This window comes from Alligator mississippiensis, chromosome 5 (assembly GCF_030867095.1).
Source record: "Alligator mississippiensis isolate rAllMis1 chromosome 5, rAllMis1, whole genome shotgun sequence".
NCBI classification, from domain to species: Eukaryota; Metazoa; Chordata; order Crocodylia; family Alligatoridae; genus Alligator; species Alligator mississippiensis.
This window is the reverse complement of record NC_081828.1, coordinates 106,593,238-106,615,442: the sequence shown is the minus strand read 5'-3', so window position 1 is coordinate 106,615,442 and position 22,205 is coordinate 106,593,238. Positions and strand designations below refer to the sequence as shown.

The 22,205-nt window shown below is 40.8% G+C and overlaps 1 protein-coding gene across 3 annotated transcripts in view; it reads left to right on the top strand.

Annotated features, from left to right (window-relative positions):
- Positions 1 to 22,205, top strand: part of CDH12 (cadherin 12) — a 976,881-nt gene that overhangs the window by 718,740 nt on the left and 235,936 nt on the right. For 2 of the 3 annotated variants that reach the window (XM_059728628.1, XM_059728629.1), the window contains one exon: positions 13,092 to 13,507. In XM_059728628.1, the coding sequence (XP_059584611.1) occupies positions 13,277 to 13,507 (231 nt within the window). In that variant the 5' untranslated portion in view covers positions 13,092 to 13,276. Of the gene's footprint in view, positions 1 to 13,091; positions 13,508 to 22,205 lie in introns of those variants that run through there. The other variant, XM_019483342.2, reaches the window with a different exon arrangement.

The following is a 22,205-nucleotide window of genomic DNA, read 5'->3' as shown; positions in this document are numbered from 1 at the left end:
GTAATAATGGACAGCTTGTTTATTTGGAAAAGAGTCAGATGACAGGAGGCTGCATAAAGGAATTTCAATAATTTTATCTGTGTCCTATTGTTGCTTTCAAGAATTACAAAATGAAGGCACCTATTTATTTTTTTTTTAAGATTTTGTTTTCTTTTTATTCCAAATGATTTTGGAATGAAACACATTCTAAATGAATGAAGAAGGGTGAAGGGAAGGTGTTTGTAAGAATCCAGTTTGTTTCCTAAGAAAAGATGGAGAATGATTCTACAGTAGAAGCTGTCACTGAATCTGTCTTTTTTGTTTTTATTTTCTTCCCTCCACCACCCCATCTGCTGTCTGCAATGGGACTGTAGTGCTGAAATCCAGAATAGACAGCTGTTGTGAAATTACTCAATTCATTAGTCATGAGGCTGGGAAATGTACAGAATTTACACTGGAGATATTTGAGGGTTTCTAAGGATGTAGGTCAGGAAAGAATCCTGTCTAACTTGACTTGGAGAGAGAGAGTAAAATGGTTGTTGCTGTTGTTATTAAATGTTTCTAAGGGCCTTTGTAGATGACACATTGAAGTGGCTTAAGTGCCCTTTTGCACCGCTTTAATGGTGTTGCTGTTTGCATGAGTTTGCAAATTTGGCGGCGTATTGCATGTTAATTCCGGCTGCTTTAGTAAATTTGGTGGTGTAATGCACCTTAAATGACTTTGGGGTACAGCAAACTGAAACACCTCTAAGGCGTTTCAGTTTGCTACTTTACAGCCGCAGAGGGAATCACTGGGCTCCATGCGGCTCAGGAGTTGTGCAGACAGCCCCAAGCAGGCAGCCTGGCAGCAGCCCAGGAAAGCAGGCTGCACTGAAGGAAAAAAAAAAAAAAAGTTGCGAGCCTGATCTTTTTTTTTTTTTTTTTTTTTCCTTTCCCTGGAACCTGCCTGCCTGCCTGAGCTGTGCAGGGCCCCAGTGCTTCCCTCTGCAGCTGCAGTGCCTCCCCTGGACTGCCCAAGCTGGGTGCCTGTGGGTGGGTGCTGCCTGGCAGGGGGCACTGCTACAGCAGAGGGAAGTACCACCCCCCTCCACAGCTCAGGGACTGTTCAACCCACTGGCAGTTTGTTCTCCCTTCCCCATTACCAGAGGCAGGTAAGGACACGGGTGTACCTGACACGGGAGTTTACTTCGTCCTAAATTGAAATTAAAAAATCACTGCTTCAATTTAAACCCCTTGTCATCTACAAATGCCCTAAGAGTTTAGTAGCTAACCTTGACTTAAAACATCTGGAATGATCCCACATTGAATAGTTTTGTAAAAACTAAAACCAGATTTCCAGGTTTCACTGAGATTTGGTGAGCTGTTCATGACACTAAAACTTTTGGGTGTGCTCCAAACCACATCTTTCTCTCTCAGGGAGGGTGGATGTGAGAGGGGAGAAGAAGAATGACAACAACAACAACAGCAACAACAACAAAAGATTAGAACCTAGACTGACAAAAATTATTTACAAATTTCAGGATCAGTGTTAACAAGATGGCCTTTTTTGGTCAGAATAGTGACCTGATGACCAAGCACACAACTTGTCTCTTATATTTGTCCTTAAATTTTCATGCTGAAGTGGTTGGTGGGCTAATGAAGACTACTCTTAGTTTTATATAAATGCAAGCTATGAGAGTGATGTTTAGTGTTTCTAAGCCACACAGAAATCCTCTTTTGATATTTCAAATCTTCAAAAAAGGCTCACAGATAAAACCATTAGCATACCAGCTGGGCATCTGGCATGTGAGTCCTAGAAATGACTCCAAATTGACACCCTCTGGGAACAGATAACGTGTTACTAGAAAAGGAGTAACTATCTTAAGGCTTGTTCTTAATTTCTGGATATTCTTAATTTGAACTTGATCTGGGAACCCTGAGAAGAATCAGGATGATCTGAATGTTCATGCAGTTTAAGAAAAGTGTTGTGCTTTTTCTCCAGCCTAATTAGCCCCTGAGAACTTATTGAATGTTACTGTTCACACCATTAATGGCATTGGCTTGCAGCTGGCTATCAATTTACCTTGACTATCAAATTATCACCTTTTGGAATTAAATATTTTAAATTATTGAGATAACTATATTTAAATTTCAGGAAACTCAAACTCAAAAGTGGAGACTCAATGTAGATATTTAACAAGCCAACCATTTGTGATACAAAAAAACCAAAGGCTTAAACATCTTTTAATATAAGGGCAAGGAGGGCAGACAGCGTACTCATTTACATGGTACCTTATTGTTAATACTTCCTCAGAAGATGAAGACCACATTTCAGTCCTGCATTTTTAAGGCTACGTACTTCTTTATGTATTGAATGATAAGAAAATCACTGTTTGCAATAGCTATTCAGGGCCTTTTTACTTATATGCTTAATTATTGATTTAGATAACTAACTTTAAGCACCATTGGTGGAAATTTTAGGTTTTAGCATATTGCTTAATATAAACAAATAGTTTTTCTAGCAAAAGAATTTACATTGGACTGAAAGGTAATTGGAAACAGATTTAATACTAGAGCAGCCTTTAACAGAACAGGAATTTAGTTTAAAATGTGTGTATTCTCAAGCATTTAGTAGAATACTTGATATTCTGGTAAAAAAACCCAAAACAAATAGGTTTCACAAAAGCAGGCTAAAATAGGCTTATATTCATTTCAGTCTCACACATTATTTATAAAATTATAAACATTTTTCAGTCGCTGACTGACATCCTCAATTGCTACTTATGACATTGTTAATGTGTTGAAAGGCCTTGATTTTGTTTGGCTTTTTCTAGTCTAAAACCCATTGCTGGTAGAATGGAATGAAGGATGTATTTGAGTGTCCATGATTTGATTTTGACATTGATAGATTCCAGCCTGAAGTGAAAATGTTTCCAATTTATCAAAAAAAAAAAAAGATTCTATATCATTGACCAAGTATATATAGATTCCTTTCTGAAAGTTTGTTCTTTTGTGAAACAAAGCCAGTATTGCATGGTCATTGATGCAGTTAGAACTGAACTAACACTTGTGATGTTACTTCATTCCTTGATTACAGGGCCAATGTGTAGGGGGTGCATGTGGGTGCATCTGCACCCTCTGAGTGTGGCGGTGCACCCGCTGCAAAAAGGCACCACTGACATTGTCACCGCTTGTCACTCTGCCGCCGACACCGCTGGTGGCGTCTGCAGGCAGTCCAAGATCCCCATTAGCCATCGCTGATGCTGCTGGCAACGGCTAAGGGTGGTCGCAAACCCTTGGTCAGCGCTCGCCACCCTCCCCCCTGCCACCAGCAGTGCTAGTGGCATTTGTGGGAATTCCCCCACTTACTGCCACTGCGCTTCTGATGCCGCGCTCCTACCCCCACCACCGCATTGTTCATGCTTGATTATTTTCATAATACAAATTAGCATATGTCACTAAGACCTTCTTTTAAGAAGATCATAAACTGGGTCATAAAACAAGTGCCTTAGATTTAGTTTGTGTAAAGTCATTTGTAATCATTAGTGAAACTTTCATTAGACTTGGTTGAATTTCAAATTTACAACAAAACGAGAAAGAAGTTTAAGGTCCCACTCTACATGTTCAGGTAAAGGCACAATTGAATCTAATCTGTGATCCACACAAGCACACTTTCTGCCATATTATGTGTATATGGCAGAAATTTTAATTGTAGGATCGCATATTAAATCCAATTGACCTTTTTTGGAAGTGTAGGGAGAGCCTGAAATTGGGCTCCCCCTGTATTGGAAAGAATCAGGCACCCAGGGTTATGAACTCCCTTTGCTGAAAGGTCTCCCAACAATGAGGACCATGCACAGTCTAATCTAAGAGTTCCTGCAGCTGATGGGGCTCTGGGTCTCAATTGCATATGAGGTGCAGCAGGAACCCAGAGTCCTGTCAGCTTTAGGACTCTTTGTCCTGGCTGTGGGTGAGAAGCAGCCAGGACCAAGAGCCCTGTGTGGGCCAAGGTTTTTCATGCATCTCTGAGCTTTGGGGATCATGGTGGTCTCAATCCCCAGGGCTTGTGGGTTTCACTCTAGGCATGGTGAACCAATGTGGCTGGGAGCCCTGCCAGCTGACAGAGCCCCCGGTCACAGGGGAGACCCTGCTACACATACAAAATTAAAGCTTGACAGCAACCAGCTATAAAATTAATACATATTTTCAAGGTCTACCTTTACAGCTTATTGGACCTTGCACATGTAGCTGGTCTCAAAGTAATTGCACAATTAACCTGTTAATTGTGCAATACCCATAACCTGAAGAGGTAGTCTAATTGTCTTGTTTCAAATTTTGTAATGAAAATTTCACCCTCTGTTGTTGATGCTCTTTTCTTTCAAGAGCTTACTATTAATTGGAACCTGGGTTTAGTATGTCACTTATATAATTTTTTTTATCTACATCATTTTTAATATGTCATTTTTAAATCTAAAGTTGCTAAGCAATTTAAGATGTGTTGGTCTTCCTATGAATGTGATAAAAGGACAGTAATGCGATGGGATTACATATTTCAATCTGATTACCCATTTTTTTTTTCCCAAAGTTATTTTGCATTAGGGTTACCCTTGATTTCTATTAACATAACCAAAATGAGAATTTGGCTCTAATTTAGAACAGGAAATGAAGCAGTGCAGCCAACCCAAATAGTTGCTGAGGAAGAGGAGGGAGATGTTTTCATTCATTTCATTTTTTCTTTAAGTAGTTCAGTAATTAAAAAGCTCACCTAGGATATAGGAGGCCCAGGTTGTTCCCTCACAAGGGAGTTTGAAAAAAAAAAGTAGTCCTTAGCTCTCAGGAGGGTGATTTAACAAACATAATCTTGAATATTCCTGTAAGAGTCTCAGTCCAAGTAGCATAACTAGGACAGGATGGGCAGGGCACCGGTCCCACGTGCAGACTGAGGGGACACCAGAATCACCCCATGAGCCCTGTGCTGCCTCTGCTTGACCACAGAAACTGGGCAGGGCAGTGTTGCACCATGTAGTGTATCTGGACATTGGAGGGCAAGCGGGGAAAATGGAATGATGCTCTTCTTAGGGGCTTTGCCAGAGCAGGCACAGCCCCTGCACAGTATGTATGCATAGGAATATGTATGCATGGGAAAGGGGGAAGAGTGCATGGGGTAGGAGGATCAGCTTGCAGCAAGCCCAGTCATGGGGCTGCTACTGCCACAGTTGAGGTGAACCTGCTACAGCAGTGGCAACAAAAGCAATAGCCTGGGAAAGTAAGCCCCTCCCCCTCTCCCTGATCCTCATTTTGGTCAGCCCAGGTGACCCCTCTCCCTCTCTGGTCCTTGTGGTTCAGGCTGGTCAATCAGGTGATCTGGCCAGATAAAATTCCTGTGGGGAGGCAGGGAGCTCTCTCTTCCTGCCAGTGGGCATCATGAAACGACAAGCAACGTACCCCAGGAAGTGGCCTGGTGATTTCTGTAAGCAGAAACCTGGAAACCTGCCAGGAGTTAGGAATTATATATTAGCAAATCATGTCTTAAAAGGGTCACTGTATCTAATCTCTGTAAAGACTCAAGTTGCTTTTGTTTGCTCAAAGTGTATTCTGACTTCCTCATCCAAACCCCCATTCCCATCTGATCAATAAAGGTGTTGGTTTACAACCTTCATTGTTGGGCACCGAAAGAGGGAGAGGCCTTCTGCCCCTTGTTTGGCCAGCAAAGATTGTCTCTTTATTTTCCCTCAGTTCTTCCTGATGCTATCTTGGGATGCTTCGGGCTGAAAGAAGCACCCCAAAATATTACCATGGGCAAAGTACCCCCTAGGTTCACGGGGTCTGTGTGCCCCAGGCTGCACAGAACCCTGCCAGAGACCAGTGTCCAGATAGTGGCAGTGTTACCCTAGACTTGTGGGTATTCTCCAGGAAGTGGGACAGTTGGCTGTAGGCTCCCTGAGGGAGACCCTTGAAGCGAGGTTTTGGGGGTAGCACAGTGACGCAGGTGCTCCTGCATAGTAACACCCCCTATTGTGATGCCACAAAGCCTTCCCTTCCCCTCACCCACAACCCTCCCCATCCTAATCTACAATTGTCAGAATATCCTTGTGCCCCTCTTCCTTCCCCCCCACCCCTGACACACGCACACCACCTGCCCCAGGAGATCAGTGAGTTCTCTTTACTTCTGCGTAGTCCCTCCAGCTGATGTTATTTCACTTTGCATAATAAGTTAACAATCACTGGAGTGTCCATCCGAAGTGATGTCACTACTTCCGATGTAGAAGTCCTAACAATCAGATTAGAGCAGTGGTGCTCACTGGTTTGGCCTTGCGGGATAGATGAATGGCATGGAGCCAGTCCATTGGCTGATCCAGCCCTGGGGCCACATGCTGCCTCTACCCAGCTGGGATTGGGCTCTGGGGGTCCTGCATTGCCTTTGACCAGCTGGGATCAGGCTCCATGAGCCCTGCACTATCACTGTGTGTCAGGATCAGGCCCTGCACATCTGAGCTAGTGCGTAGGGCCACAGCCCATTGGGCTTCCCACAGATCTATGGGGAGCACCACAGGTGAGATTACACAGCACTGGGGGTTGGACTATGTCTAAAGGCCAGGGGTCGAGCACCCCTGGAGAATCATTTTTTTTTCTCTGTTACTTGTCTTGGTTTGAGTAGTTGATGCAAAGAAAAATAGTTGTTGCAGCAGGGACTGAGGAATATTCAGGTAAGAAAAACACATTGCCTAGTACTCTGGATGCTCAGGAACAAGGTACAGCATCTTGGTTCAAATCCTTGCTTTGGAAAAGTCAGAGAATGAATTTGAACAATGTTGTAAAAAATCCCTGATGCGTGTCTTAGCTACCAGACAAGAGGGTGTGCTAAAATAGATTTCTCTTCATCTCTTCTGTTGGAAGTGGCTCATTTGGCCTGGACTATTTCAGTATTCAGTGAGCAGTAGGCTGAGGGGGTAGGGACAAAATGACTTCTTACTAGCAGGTAGGATATTCGCTAATCTTTCAAAAAAATTGGGACCTAATTTTGTATAAAGACAGAGTAAGGCACAATTCCAGCCCTTAAGACACTAATGTACATGATGGAGGCAGAGAAAATGGTGGTAAAAGGTATGTGATGTCATCCTAGTGTTTACAAATAGCAAAATGAAGCTCCAACAAAATCAAAAAGGGGATCCAGGAAGGTATGGGTGTTTCTGACGTGTGTCTAAATAAGTTTTGAGAGACTCTGTACAAGTCACTCAAAGTTGCACAGTAAAGAGGCAGGAGTTGAGGTCACGCTTTCTGCATTCCAGCTAAATTCTTTTAGCCACAAGATTATCCTTTCTCTCAAATATTTTCAAAGTCCATTTTAATAGATAGTGACAGCATAGGCACCTTTTAGCTATTATGGTACTATTTCTTGTTTCCAGATATTGCAGACAAATGAGTTTAGATGGTCAACCATTACAGTACATTCCCATTTAGAGATCTTAGAAGATTTCCATCTGGCACAGATCTACCATTTTTCACTACTGCCAAGAGTTTTCAAACCTCTTTGTGAGTATGAAGAAGGTTGTCCTGTATTAGCTGTTGTTTCACATAAGCAAAAGCATTCTCTCTGATGACAGATTTATGATTAAGGTGGCTGGTGAAATGTTCCCATCATCAGAACGTAATGGATACTTTGTCAGTAAGCAATTCACTTCCATTCACAGAGGTGCAATTATCAGCCTCGCTGGATATGAAGACAGTTTTGAGTGCTCCATGGAACTTCAGTGTTTATTTCTAGTCTACAAGCAACAGTAGCTCATCTGCTGTCTTCCCCAGCCAGTTATTTTTTATACATCCGTGCTTATTCAGGATTTCTTCCTCAAAGATCTCAACAGATCTGCTTGTTAAGCATGTATTAATGCTCACAAAGGACATATAATTGTCTTTTCTGGAAGAAATGGTAGCCACTGCTGGGCTTAGTGAAATGATTCTCATCTGCTATTCTGGAATAAGGGCTCAGCAACAGTGCACAAGACCTTCCATTCTAAGGCCACCATGGTTCTCTCTGTTCTGTTGGTTATTATGTTAATGTAGTTCTAGTGTGAGAATAGCATTTGCCATATTTAATAGATGTTTAATTGTTCAACTGTATGCCAGGAACTATTGAAGCTGCAATTTTTGGTTCTGTAAACAAGAACAAATGTTCTTATATGTCATTGTCTCATTGGGATATCCCCCATTGCAGTCAGGTGAGGACATTCTTAATAGATATTTCCAAGATACTGACTTTCAAACAGGGAAATTGAACAAATGGAAGAAATATAGAGCTTCAGTCCTAGTATGGGCAAGGTCCCATGCGCATCTTTGAGATTCTCATCTTCTGCAAGGGTCTCTGTCCATAGCTTCTTTTGCAGGATAAAGCAATACGTAGGCATACTGAAGACCATGGAGGGTATAAGATTAGACATATAACTTCCACACTTACATCTACTGTACCAGAAGGATATGTAGGAGAGAACATTTTAATCTGCATCAGGAAGGACAGCTAACTACTACCAGGCTTTTAAAGAGAGTTTAGGCCAAAGTACTTTAGCGTTAAGTTTAAAAATTAACTGCAGTTGATTGCCTACTTCCCCCTTTCCCTCTTCCAGAGATATTCATCTGGGCACAGAGACACATGGATACCAGTCTTAAATACCTAACGGAATAGACACCAATGTAAAGAAGCCAAATATAAGCTTCAGGCACCCAAATTGGCATCTGGGCTTGAAAATCAGTACAGAGATAAAAACAAAAGCACAATCCAATAAAAAATAAATAGAGAGAGAGAAGAAAATGTACAACAATTCGGAAGCTAGCATTGGCCAGATGTGTTACTAAATATACTGAATGTTGGCCCTTTTTTCCAGGTTTCCCTCAGTTCTGGCAGAAAATAATGATGTATTTTTGTTTAAATTCTTTCCCCTGGTTCCCAATCTCCCATTGCTTAAGTATTTTTATCTGACAGAAGCCTGATGCAGGGAAATGGGAAGCTTGGCTGCTGGAGAGTTGTGGTTTAAAGATTTAAGAGTTTTGGTCTTCCCACCATCAGTGTTTTCACTTGGTGAATTCTGCTGCAGCTGATGAAGAGGCTGCTCTGCAGTCCTACAACACCCCTCCCCAGCCAGCACGCATGCGCGCACACACGCACGCGCACACACACAGGAGCAGTATGGATCTTTTAGGTAAGAGGTGAGTGTTAACTTCACCATCACTTCAAATTAATGCCGCCACATTTCTCTGGTGTTTAGATTTTTAAAAAGCAGGCCCAGAGACCCCCAGAGAAGGGGTTAAAGTGATAAAGTGCTGTACTTGGATACCAGCCTTCCAGCCATAGGGGAATTGTTCCCCTTTCATTGCAGTCCTTCAATCTCATTGCACTTTAAGAGCTCCCTGGCTGACAGATGTGGCCGGAGGCTGAGGTCTTCCGGGAGAACCGTAATGTACTGAGCAGTCTCCCCAGTAAAGAGCTGTGGTGTAGCTGTTAAATTGAAAACAGAATGATTTTTAGGACTGTAGAGCCATAAGGGTTGTCCTGGAGCTTTTTGTATTGCTATTTATTTTTGTCTCTAATCTGTGGCTGAGCAATTGGAGGATGCCTAGATTTCTGTGCAGATGATCCATAGCGGTTGAGATTTTGCCATATATACTAGCCAGAGAGTCAGCAACTGCTGAGCAGGGAAGGCATATGAAGCTGGCAGCTCAGGAACTGAATTATTGATTAATACAATTTGAATGGAAGGCTGTGTACTGTATATGCATTAAGTCATCTGAACTGTTAAATAAATAAAGCTGTTAACAGAAATGTACTTCATGTGTACCAGGACTGAGCATATGTGGGCATATAGCATTAAAGGGTCCTCTCTCACATCTTCTGTTAATGGATTCAGCCAATTCTGTTTGTATGAGCACTATTTTATTTAGCTACCTATGGATCTTCAGTTGTCAATAAAAGGCTTGCATTCATCCGGGGAGGGGCAGGATCCTTTATTAAAACCAAATGCATGGGGCAGATCTGTGTCCCTTATTTCCTTTATTTGTGTCCTTTATTTCCCTACAGCAAATAGCTAACTTTAATCCTTTCTGAAAATAAGGATCAAACAGTCACTTTTACTGAAGTCGTCATCACCACACTTTAATCTCTTCCTTTATTTGGATCTTTGCATGTCCCTTTGTTTGCTCTTCAGATTTTGAAATGAGTGCAGTTAAAGAGAGGAGAGGAGAAATAGAAAACCAAATGTAATCCTTATGACAAGAACGAAAGCATGCATTTCATCTTTGAAATAGAAATACTTGTAGAGACAGATTTTTTTCTAACATTCTTCTTTCCAAGAACTTGTAAGATTTCCCTTAACACCCAAATGTGTATTCTTGAGACTAAGAGAATGATTACTGCTGATAATAACATTATTCACAAGGCAAATATATCCTTTGACAATGCTTTAACATGAAAATATATATCCAGTAAAGCAGCTTGCCATATCTTCTTTACTAAGGGCCATATTGCAGCATTGATTTTTTTTATTATTATTATTTTTTATGCAGAAGTCTCCACAGAAATCAATGAAGACTTCTGCTGAAAAAAATCAATGGCACAATATGACCCTAACAAAGTGGTAAATTTTATGGTGATATAAATTGTATTTTGTTTTTTAAGATGTAAAATGCACCTGCCTGGAAGCAGTAGAGACTCTGCTTGACTAAGTGTGAAACAGAATTTCAGCCACAGAATCTAGATCTTAATGAGAGATGCTTTGTTGTCCAGTAGGTCTCCATCAGGGTCCCAGTTTGGTGGCATTCTTGATGCAAGCTGTTTTATGCAGCTATGTTATTTATAAAACAACTCCTATCCCCTGCCGTGCAAATGAACAGTGTCCCATGTAAAATCATGGTTATTGGTACTTAGTGAAGAGCAGCAGAAGCCGGACAACTGTATTTGTCAAACAGACATATTGGGCCCCATGAAAATCCAAGAGACCAGTGCTGACATTTGCCTGGGCCTAGCTAGCTTTATTGTCATAGGTGGATGAACATAGAGCTTGTGAATACTCAGGCTTGCAATCTTAAAATTCAGTTTTGTTGTGCTTGGGTTCAAGCAAACTTCAATTATTTGAATATTAATGAAAACTGAATACATCAAGTGATGGGTTTTAAGGCCACATTTGATTGAAATAGTTCCCTATTTCTATAATATAGAAAAAAAATCTGTTACATACTTTTAGCATGATGAAAATATTAACTACTGTCAATGAGTCATGGAAATTCATAAGAACAAAAACACCTCAGTAATTACACTGTGGCTGGGAAACACCACATTTTTTTTCTCCCTATCGGTCATTGTATTAAGTAATCTGTGCTAGGTTCACAGAATAATGTTTTTAATATAATGACCAGGAACCTACTTAATTCGTGGCCTTGCAGCTTTCGCAAAAACCGCAACATTCAGGATCGTCCAAGAAATCTGTGAAATGAACAGAAAAAAAACTTAATAAAAAATAAAATGCTGACTCCCCAGTGGGAGCCAACAGTCTTCACTGCCAGGAGGGGAAGGTGCCAGCTGGCATGGCAGCGTGAAGGGTAGCATACAAGATGGTGGCTGGCCCCTCATCCCTTTTTCCCCTACCGGTGCCTCTCCACCAATCAGCACTGAAGGGCAGGGCAGGATGCAGGACACCCAGCAATCAAGATAGCAGCTTTGCCCTCATCCCTCCTCAGTCCTGGGGCTTCTCCGTCAATCATTGCTGAAGGATGGGGCATTTCTGCCAATCAGTGCCAAGGGGTGGAGCCATCACAAAATACCCTTAAATTTGGCTCTGCACACCATGAGTGGGCCATAAGAAACTCTAGTTTTCTCTCAATCACATAGTTGGTTAGTGCTGATTTATTTTTTAATCTTTAAATCTGGTACATTTCAGTGTTAATGAGTATCATTGTCTTGTATTACTGCTTTCTGTATTGCATTCTGGTTTTCCCCTTTGACTGCTATTTTGCTGTGTTTCCCCACATACCTGTATAAATCTTTTTTTTTTTTTATGATAGTCCTAAGATTACCCAATCCAAACCACCATCATCCCTATTATTTAACATTAAGCCTGTCCTGAGAAGAGTTTGCCAATCGGGACATGCATTTTTGAACCAATGTTTGTTGTTTTTTTTACTTTATTTTATTCTCTAAATATTGGTTCCTACATTGGCACCATTTCCCACTTTTCCATGTTTTATTTTTGTGCAACTTGTACATGTTCATCTCTAAGAGTAAGATTCAGTCCCAAGCAGGCTGTGAACAGTTCCAGGCTTTTTGAACATCTGTACTCAGCAGTCTCCAGCAGCCTGGGGAGCCTGTGGGGTTTGGTGGGAGGCATGTAGGAGTTCCCCATCCTACTGGCCTCAGGCAGTGCAGGCAACCTGCATGCCCTTCTCCCCACCATAACAAAGGGTGGATGTGTGTCCTGTTTGCTTCCAGTCTAACCTACACCACTTACAGGAAACCATGTAACTTATATCAATTCCATCTCAGGCTTTTTGAATGTCTACACTTAGCCCAAGAGTTGAGTTTATTACATCAGAGAATAGATACAACTGTGCTTTAATTTGTTCCCCACCCCCCTTAACTGGCTCAAATTACAACAAAGAGGAACCCTTTCTCACACATGTGGGTATGGCTATTGTTTCACTTTAAGACAAGTGATATCAGTGCATCTAAAACTGGAGGAAGCAGGCTTACATTTTGCAAGCTCACATTTTGTAGCAGAGATAAAAAGTAAAGCATCACACCTATTGCTCCACTATCCCTCAGTATTTTCTATGCGAATCAGAAGTAAATAACTTGAAATCACTGAGATGTGACAGGTGTATTTGATAATTGGGCCATTAAGGAGAGGCTGCATACTTGTCTTCAAACTGACACAAAAGTAATGCTAAGTAGAGTCAGAATGAACCATTCTTATGGTAGCTTTGCAGTAGTCTATAGCAGCTCGATGCTGCAACCACAGTACTAATTGTTTTTAAAGCTCTGGTTCTTGAGCTTCTCTCTCTGTCTCAAGGAACTAACTAGGTGTGAGAATTTAGATGAACACTTCAATGTAATTTTACGTAATTTGATGTTGCCATGTAAATCTCTTTTATAGGTCCCTTTAGATGGAATTTAATGCGGCAAAAACCTTGTCGTCAGAAGGATTAATGTCTGCATTAGCATTTACGCAATAAAATCAGAAGCTAAGTGGTGGAGGCCACAGACACCTCAAACCTGGATTCTACGGCTCAGCATTAAGTGCTGGAGTTTTTATTACTTGCAGTAGGGAAGCCTTTGCCAATGCTTACAAGGAACTGCTTATCCCTTCTTCTTTGGGTCCTGTTTGATGGAGGTCTCCTAACGCCACTGCAACCACAACCACAGCAGACTTTAGAAGCCGAGCCAAGAGAAAATGTTGTCACAATGCCAGGGAGGAGGTCATCCGCCCAGCGGGTCAAACGAGGCTGGGTATGGAATCAGTTTTTTGTGCTGGAAGAATACATGGGCTCCGAACCTCAGTATGTGGGAAAGGTAATTGTTTTCTATCTCTCTATTAATATAACTACTAAAGTGACAAGACAAATAATATCTACTATAAATACGCGTGTGTGCCCCTATTGCCTCCCACACATGAATCAACCTGACTCTTCTTGTGCTGTATCTTCTGTATTTGGTGGTTTGCAAATAATATAAATGGAACAGCATTGCATTTAACACTGGTTTAAATGAGAGGCACATCTAGAAAGTCCTTCATTTTTACAGCAATTAAAAAAGAATATGACCCATACTCTGGTATTTCTTACAAGTCATGACAGAAACAAGGAAAATATTAGAGGTTTTAACTTATTCTATCTTGAGCATTGTGTCAGGGCCCAAACTGAATGTATCAGTAGCTGTAAGTCAATCACTTGGTAGATGGGCAAAAGATCCATTGTTTTCCTCTGGAGTTATGTCCATTTATCCCAACTGAAGATTAGAACCTATGTGTTTAGCAGACTTGGTTACTAATAAAACCCTGAGTTATCAACATTGATTATCTTCAAAATGTATGGAGTTTGTTCTATGACACTGATTACATTTTAACTGATTTTTCTTATCCATCATTTTGTGGTTAAAAAAAACCTGAAGAATTCAGAAAACATTTTACTATATGATAACTAAACATTTAAAACATACTGTAATAGGAGCTGTAAGGGTACAATTTTTTTTTTTATTTTGGTCCTGGATGTTGGGACAATTTTAGAAGTTAGATATGAATACACATATCTTAGACTCAGGATGAAAACAGTCATTTCTGTGAATTGGTATAGTTACTCCAGTTTGGCTTTTGGCAAGCACGGACACCTGATTTTTGTCTTTTAAAAACAAGTTGTATTTCAAGTCGTATTTCAATACCAGTTGCTTTGCTTTTTGATCACTGATACTGCTTCCCTGCAGACCTAAAATGGCAAGTTGACAAGTGTCTCCATATTACATAATTCAAACAAACGTACAATGAAGTTCCTATACTGTGGATTCACATGTGTATGCAGTGTCTGTCTGTCTCTATCATACCAACCATTGTTTTTGTGATTCATGAATAAGTTGTCAGGCAGTTGTATGGTGGGGTAGTGGAGGCTTTAGAAGGTTAGATTATGGGAATGCAACTAGAACTACAGTGGAGCAAATTATTATATTTACCTAAGGGTGAAACTGGCATGGCAGCCTTAGTTAAGTTATATCTCCCTCTGGCTCCAGAACCAGGTAGTGCACTGAGGTGGACTCATGCAGAATGCGGCCTGCAATCAACCCAGCTATAAGTGGGGTATTCAGGCTTTGGAGGTCAAAGGCAGCTGATGTGATGCTAGCCACGTCACTAGGCCGTTGTGCTTTAACTTTACTAGCTCAGTGGATCATTAGGACTTTGGACCTATGGTCCTGACATAGACATGTATGTGGTTCCATCGAATTTTAAGTAGAATCTATCAAAAATCTGTGATGCTTTGAAAATTCAGCTTTGGATGTTCTACTGGTTTCCCTTTTTTTCCTTACTATATATTATGCCTCAGTCTTAGTTGGCCTTTATTGGCCCCTGAAAATTAGAGGCCAGTGATTGATTTGTTGTTGTTGTTGTTAAAGCACCCAAAACTGCTAGTGAACAAGCACTAGAGGCTGCTTTCTATAGAGATGTAGCATCATACTTCTGTCCTTACTTCAACATCACAGACATTTTCCTCATTTTTGTTGTGAATTTAAATGCTGTCTGTCTATTCAGGGAAGGTGTAGTTCATTCAAAATGTAATCAGACTGACAATTATGGCAACCTCATGTCCTCACATTCCCTCCCACTTCTCCCTCCCCCCTCATGCCTAAATCTTTCTAAGTAAAGTCCTCATAACTAGGGAAAGGAATAAATCAGAAGGCACCATAAAATCTGCCAAATAATTTGCCAATCTAATTTAGGTGGAATGCACTCAAATACTACAGTTTTAGAAATTTGTTCAAGACACTAACGCACATATCTATTAAGATTTGAAATGTTAGATATACATTCTGAGTTTAAAAACACAAAGTGGTAGTCCTGTGTAATTATCCCAAAAAAGAGGAAAATTAGAGGATAACATTTTGTCTTTGAATTGTGGTGTTCAGTAGCTTAGAATTACATTTTTTTCCCACGTAACTCTAGCTTCTGTATAGGGCAGAGGAATTAAATAAGTTTCATATGCAATGACTGACTTCCCATTTTCTGTGGCACAGGGAATGCTAATACTAAATATGTCATAGGTAAGGGAATGGTGATCTCTGGCGTACCATGTACAGATACCTCATATAGCTATTGTGGCTCATGGGCCTTTATGTTGCATCCCATTATGTTGCTTCCCTAGCCTGCTTTACAAAGGATTTAAGCCTGCTTCTAGATTGTCAAAAATACAACCAGATTATATGTTTAGTATTTATCTAGAGAAGAAACCATTTGGGTTTCTTTACTTGTCAAACCAAAGGAATCTTTATGACTAAGGAGGAATATTCATTATAGCCAGATACAGACATTTCACTTTTACCAGTATAAGTGATCAGAAACTGGCCTATACCTGTAACAGAACAGAAGTCTGGCACACATTGGGCATTTATGCATATGCTCCAGAAGTGGGAGGCACTTTAATTAAAGTGGCTCTGAGAGCTTTTTTAATTAAAGCACCCAGAGCATCACATGTATCAGCCTTCTGGTACTGAAAAATGGCAGCTTTAACTAAAGCTCATTGAAATAATTTAAAATAGCCTGGTCTAAAATAGGCCTGGATCAAACTTAATTGCACTCAAACTTAATTGATTTAGGTTAGACTGGTGACTTGAACTTCTGTGCCAGATCCCCTAGCAATTCATGTTACGTCATTGCCAGCATCCCACACTCCTTTATGGCCCCCTGCTAGTGCCTTCCTTCCTTGCAGGGAAGTGTGCTGGCACTCGCCTCATACTCGGCTCCTCAGTCTGAGTGCCCAGAAGGCCCCACTCCCTAAGCAATCACAAAGCCAAGTTAATGCAGATCCCTTTCTAGCGCAGACCCTTTCTGCAGCCCCCTTTCCTGCCTCTGGCCAGCTGTCAGTGGCAGGCAGGCATGCAGTGCAAAGGGAAAGGGAGGTGTCCCTGCACAAACCCCGTCATGAAACACCCCACAATGTGCACAGAGACTTGACTATGATGAGTCCAGAAGAACCCCTGTGAGCAGGCACAGCACCATGAAGCCCAGCTGGGCTGTTGGGCATGGGCAGCTCTGTGGTGCTTCACCTGCTTGTGGGTGTTCTCCTAGGTTTAGTGTCAGGTCTGTGTGTACGTCATGGAGTGCTTCATGCTGGGGTTCATGCAGGGACTCGGATGCCTCCCTTTCCCCTCCACCCGAGCCCCAGCTGTCTGCCTGCAGCTGACAGATGTTTTTGGCTGGCAGATGATACATCATGGGGAGGGGGATGTTCTCACCCATGCCTGGAAGCCAATCAGGGGTGCCTCTGGTGCTTGGCCACACTCAGCAGTCTCCAGCAGCCCAGGTAGTCTGTGAGGCATGTTGGGAAGTGTGCGGGAGTTCCCCATCCTACTGGCCTCAGCAGTGTAGGCAGCCTGCATGCCCCACTCTCCCCCAAAATAAAGGGTGAATGTGTGCCCTGTTTGTTACCAGTCTAACCTACACCACTTAGAGGAAACCATGTAACTTTGATCGATTCCATCTCAAGCTTTTTGAATGTCTGTACTTAGCCCAAGAGTGAGTGTATTACATCACAGAATAACTAATACTGTGCTTTAATTTGCTTCCCTGCCCTGCTTAACTGGCTCAGATTACAGCAAAGAGGAGCCCTTTCTCACATATGTAGGTATGGATATTGTTTCACTTTAAGAAAATTGATATCAGTGCATCTAGGGTACTTAGTGTGTGCTTTAAGAAAATGTGCCTCTGGTGTGCCACTTCTAGCTACACAATAAAATGAAATATGAAGGATCTGGCTGGTGGAATACAAAATAATTTGTAATGTATAAAAATGCCTCTTTAACATTAAAGCAAGAGGCACAGGTCTGTTACCAAGACAAAATTGTTCCAGCTGATCAGCTACAGAAACTGTTTAACTTTCTATTTGATGCTTATTACCACTTCCTTCTATGAGGCAGAGTTCCATCTATATTAAGTATTTGTTTCAGACAAGCCAACTGAGATTAGTCAACACATTACTTCTTGGTGCTTACTTCTTTGCTTGATGTTCTTAAAGTACTAAGAGGTTATAACTGTATATTATTCTGTGAATGTGAATGACTGTGAGTGATCTAGAAGTTTAGTGTATATAATTTATATTTAATCTACAGGTAATTTTTGACCTGTCAAACAGTGGGATAAAATGAATACCCAGAATAGGGGGAACCCACAAGTATATGACATGAAACCTTTTCTGCAACATGAAGACATATGGTTTCTAACAATGGAATCCAGGTTGTGCTTCTCCATGTGCCTAATACATCTAACAGGTACTACTTAGGTGTATCACTAGGTTTTTCTGGTTCCAGCTGTAAGAAATTTATGGCTTCAAACATGGATCACAACCCACAGGGAGAGTGAATGGAATACTTCTCAAGCAAGGTGTGTAGCATGTACAGCAATAAAAAATACAAGATGGAAGAATATGTACCCAGTGGGGAGGGTTAGGAGAACAAAAATATTTTTTCTACCAGAAAAGGAACATAGAGTGAGCTTTTAGCAACTGGGAGAAAGTAAGCCCTACTATATTTTAACCAGTCTATTAGCTTTGAAAGTAAATATTTTGTTGTCGTTGTTAAATTTTCAGGCAGGGTTTAGAATGAGATCCTGGGATGGGAGAAATTCTGCCTGCATGCTGAGGGGGAAGGTGCTATTAAACTGACAAGATCAGAATAATTAATATCCTAAATGCATAGCTACTCCCACCATACACACAGGGATTCCACCTTGATTAAACAAGATGAACTTATGGAAATTTATAAAATGTTCAAATCATTGTATATTACATGACCAGGTAAGCTCATAAGTAGTTTCCAAAATACATTTTTTACTTTATCTGTACTGATTCCTTAACACCAAGCTAAAGCCATATATTTTGAAATGATTCTTGTTTAGAATTACCTTATATTAAAGCTGGTATGTGTATCATTTGTCCAGAGCTTTTCCCTCTACCTTGTAAGACTATTTTGTAATTGGAATTGCAGCTTTCATATCTCTTTCTTCCAGCCAAGATAACAGGGGACAACACAGTGACAGGTGTACTGGTGGTTACATTGCTTATTATAGAACTACAGTTCTAACAATATCTCTGTAATTTATAAATGGGGGTTTAATGTGCCTATTAAATCAGCCGACAATTTCGCTAAACATTTAGGATGACTAGTTAATTTTGGAAGCCACCTGGAAAAGAACAGAAGAGATTTATAGCAGCAGCGTCAGATGTTATCAGCCCAAACTCTCAATCCATTTTATGTTCACTTTCAGGAGACTATCTTAAAAAGTGTGAAGTTGAAATTCAAAAGAGTTTTAGAAATGGATGGGGATTAAACTAATTCACCATTAGAGAACCTAAAATAATGCTTCAGGTTGACACATTCAAAGCTGACAGTAAAATATCTGCTTGACAATACACTCTGGCCATTGTAAACTGAACAGTAAACCAAGTATCAGAAATCTTAAACCTGTATATTGCATAGTGCCATGGGAAGGCAACAAAATCTGCCTCATTAGTAGACAGGTACCCTCATTGACTACTCTATAATTGTTATATAGGCTGGAATACAAATGTTGGGTCCAGTGATTCCCTGAGATATCCCTGTAAATGGAAAATATTTTGGAAGGTAAAAATGAACCCCTGACATTCGCTGGATTTGATGATAGTTTTCTACCCTGTTGAGAGATTGAAAAAGAATAATAAACACATGTATGTGTATATATAAACCCAACGGTCAAGATTCTCTTCAATGTCAAACATGGGTTATCACTGGGTCCTAGCTGTATCCTGAAGCAATTTAAAAATAAAAGCTACTCATGTACTGTTCTTAATGGTATTGTATGCCCATCAAGGACAGGTATGAAAGGAAGTACCTATTATGTCACCTCCTAACTCTAACTCTTATTCCTCCAATATCCCCCTATATTACAGCAGAATGGCAAAAGCAGAGATCAGGAAATTCTTTGCTGCATATTTTTAACCAGAACATACTCCCTCTTTGGGGCGTGTTGTTTTACCTGATTAATTTGAAATACAAGCACTGAACCATACACGTGATTAATATTAACAAAGTCAGTCTCAGTCTATAATATGGTGGACAGGTATCACTGTCATGTTTGGTTGATCTGTTGGCAGATGCAGAATGGATATCTAGGGTTGTAATTGTTAATTCAGAGTGAACCATCCTCTAACCCCAAGTTACTGGCCCTTAATTAGTCTATTTCACTACATATGCGGCCTAGATGACCTGAATTTCTTTTAAGTAATAATTGTAATTGATTTATATTATTAAATAATGCCATATTAATTATTAAATAATGCCATAATAATAATATTTGTTTTGACAGCTGACATCCAGTTGTTGTGAGTTCAGTGATTCTCAACCTTTCTAGACCTTTCTAGACCCAAGGCACTCCTTGTTTAGAAATAAAATGCCCCTTGTTAGGCTCATTTTGGAAAATGCAGCTTAGTTTTTACTCCTGTCATAACCAAATGAGTTGAGTGCCCCTGTCACAACAGAACTGCTGAATAGCCGCAGTTACCTTCAAATTTGGTACATTCTGCCTCATTAGCTATTCCTCCCTGGCAGTCCGGAAGGCAGCCAAAGGTGCTAATGCCATGGCAGGTATCAGTAATGGCTGGCTCGAAAACCTATTTTCAAGTTTCAGTTGGAACCTTTCATCATTAGCCATGCGCATAATCACTCCACTTTTAACATTATTAATACCCTTAGTTGGTATTTTACTTTGTGTTTGTGTTGGATGTTGTATCTTAAACATACTTAAGCGACGATTAATGACACTTTCAACCTTCGTGTATCACAAACAGCTGTTGTAGAACTCGAAGGTATCTAATCTGGCATTTGGTCAAGGGGGCACGTCTAAATGGAGAATGACCAAGCGCCAGTCAAATGTAAAACACGAGGGTGAACTATGCTCGGAGTGTGAGGGAGTCACGATGAATGCGTGATCAAATAGCCTCAGCAAATCAGGGGTTACATGAGGGGCGTGACTGCACGGCCGGCAGTCACAGCCTCCTGAAAGTCAGCAGATACATGGGACACATTTTGATTGGCGCTGTAGCTTATAAAAAGGGGCAGAACACAAGCACAAGGGGATCCATGCATCAGTTTGGAGAGGCCTGATCACCCTTTCCAGGATCCTGCGTCCACAAAATCCCTTCCCCCCGGACGCCCCCATCACGACCGAGTATATCATTCAAACGTGTTTAGATCTCTCGAGTCACCAGCGAGTTTAATCTTGAAACTGTTGTAAAGGAAACCACCTGTACGAAAGTGTGAGTAAAGTATTTATTTGTTACACCGCCTCCTTAATTGTTTTTCTGTCAACGGGAAGAGAGATAAGAGGAGAAACAAGGTCCCGTAACCCTTCCATCCCCGGCCTGTTCGCGCAGCACCTTTCTGGGTCCAACCACCCACCGTCAGGTTGGTCAACTCCTTTTTTGACTTAGGAAAAATAATAGTTCAATTTCTATGTTGCAAAGAACTCATAAAGATAATAAAAGTTCAGCATGTCTTCTACAGTATGGGTTACAATTTGAACTCTTTGGGTATGCCTTTGCACACCTAAAAATGCTAACATTGTGTGGCACCCTATGGTACCTCTGAGCTAGTGCATTTGCCTCTCTAACTTAGAAATTAGTTACATTATAGAGAGAGCAATGTAAATCAATCTCATTAGTCATTCACATGATGCTACTTCCAAGGAGATATGAGATGATGATTGCATGGACTATTACTTATGACATATGTTAATGCATTTCCTAGAACAGGACATCACAATTACTCAGTTGTTGGATAGAGAGTACTGTGGGCAATTTACTTTCAAATTAAATGAGGAGCTTCAATGCAACCAATGTTCTTGTTCAGCATGTTGTTTGACCCACTGGAGTTTATGCATTAATTTCAACCCTTAGATAACTGTATGGCATGTCTAAAGACTAGAGTGGTCAACACTGTGACCCATGATTTGTGGCTTAAATTACTTGGTCCTCTTAGTTGTGATTTGTTTTTTAACTTTATGCCAGGTCTCCTGTGGACAAGACAGCAATCACTGCTATGCTTCAAACATGGAATCTGTCTTTTTAAGAATGAGCGAGACTTAAATTCTTGTCTCATTTAATTTTTAAAATGCTTGTAAAACATTACCTAGCCTCACAGTGTACCTGTGCTGCATGCTACTTGAACAGTGTTCTCACAGCTTTGCAGATCGAAGAATTGTGGAAGGGAAGTTAAGTGAATTGCTCAAGATCACAAAAGAGAATCAGCACTGGGATTAGAACTCAGTTGCTCCAGGCTCACAGTGTGCTGCTGAAAGTATCTGACCTCAAAGCTCTCTCTCAATGTTAGGCAGCATGGGGAAAAGAATCTGGTATTTTAAAAGCTTTACGTTCCATATAATACATAAAGTATATGAAACACAAAGCAAGTTTGAAAACTGCATGTGAGATTACGGGGTGGAATTTTGTTAAGTGGATCCATGGAACTAAACTCCCATGAG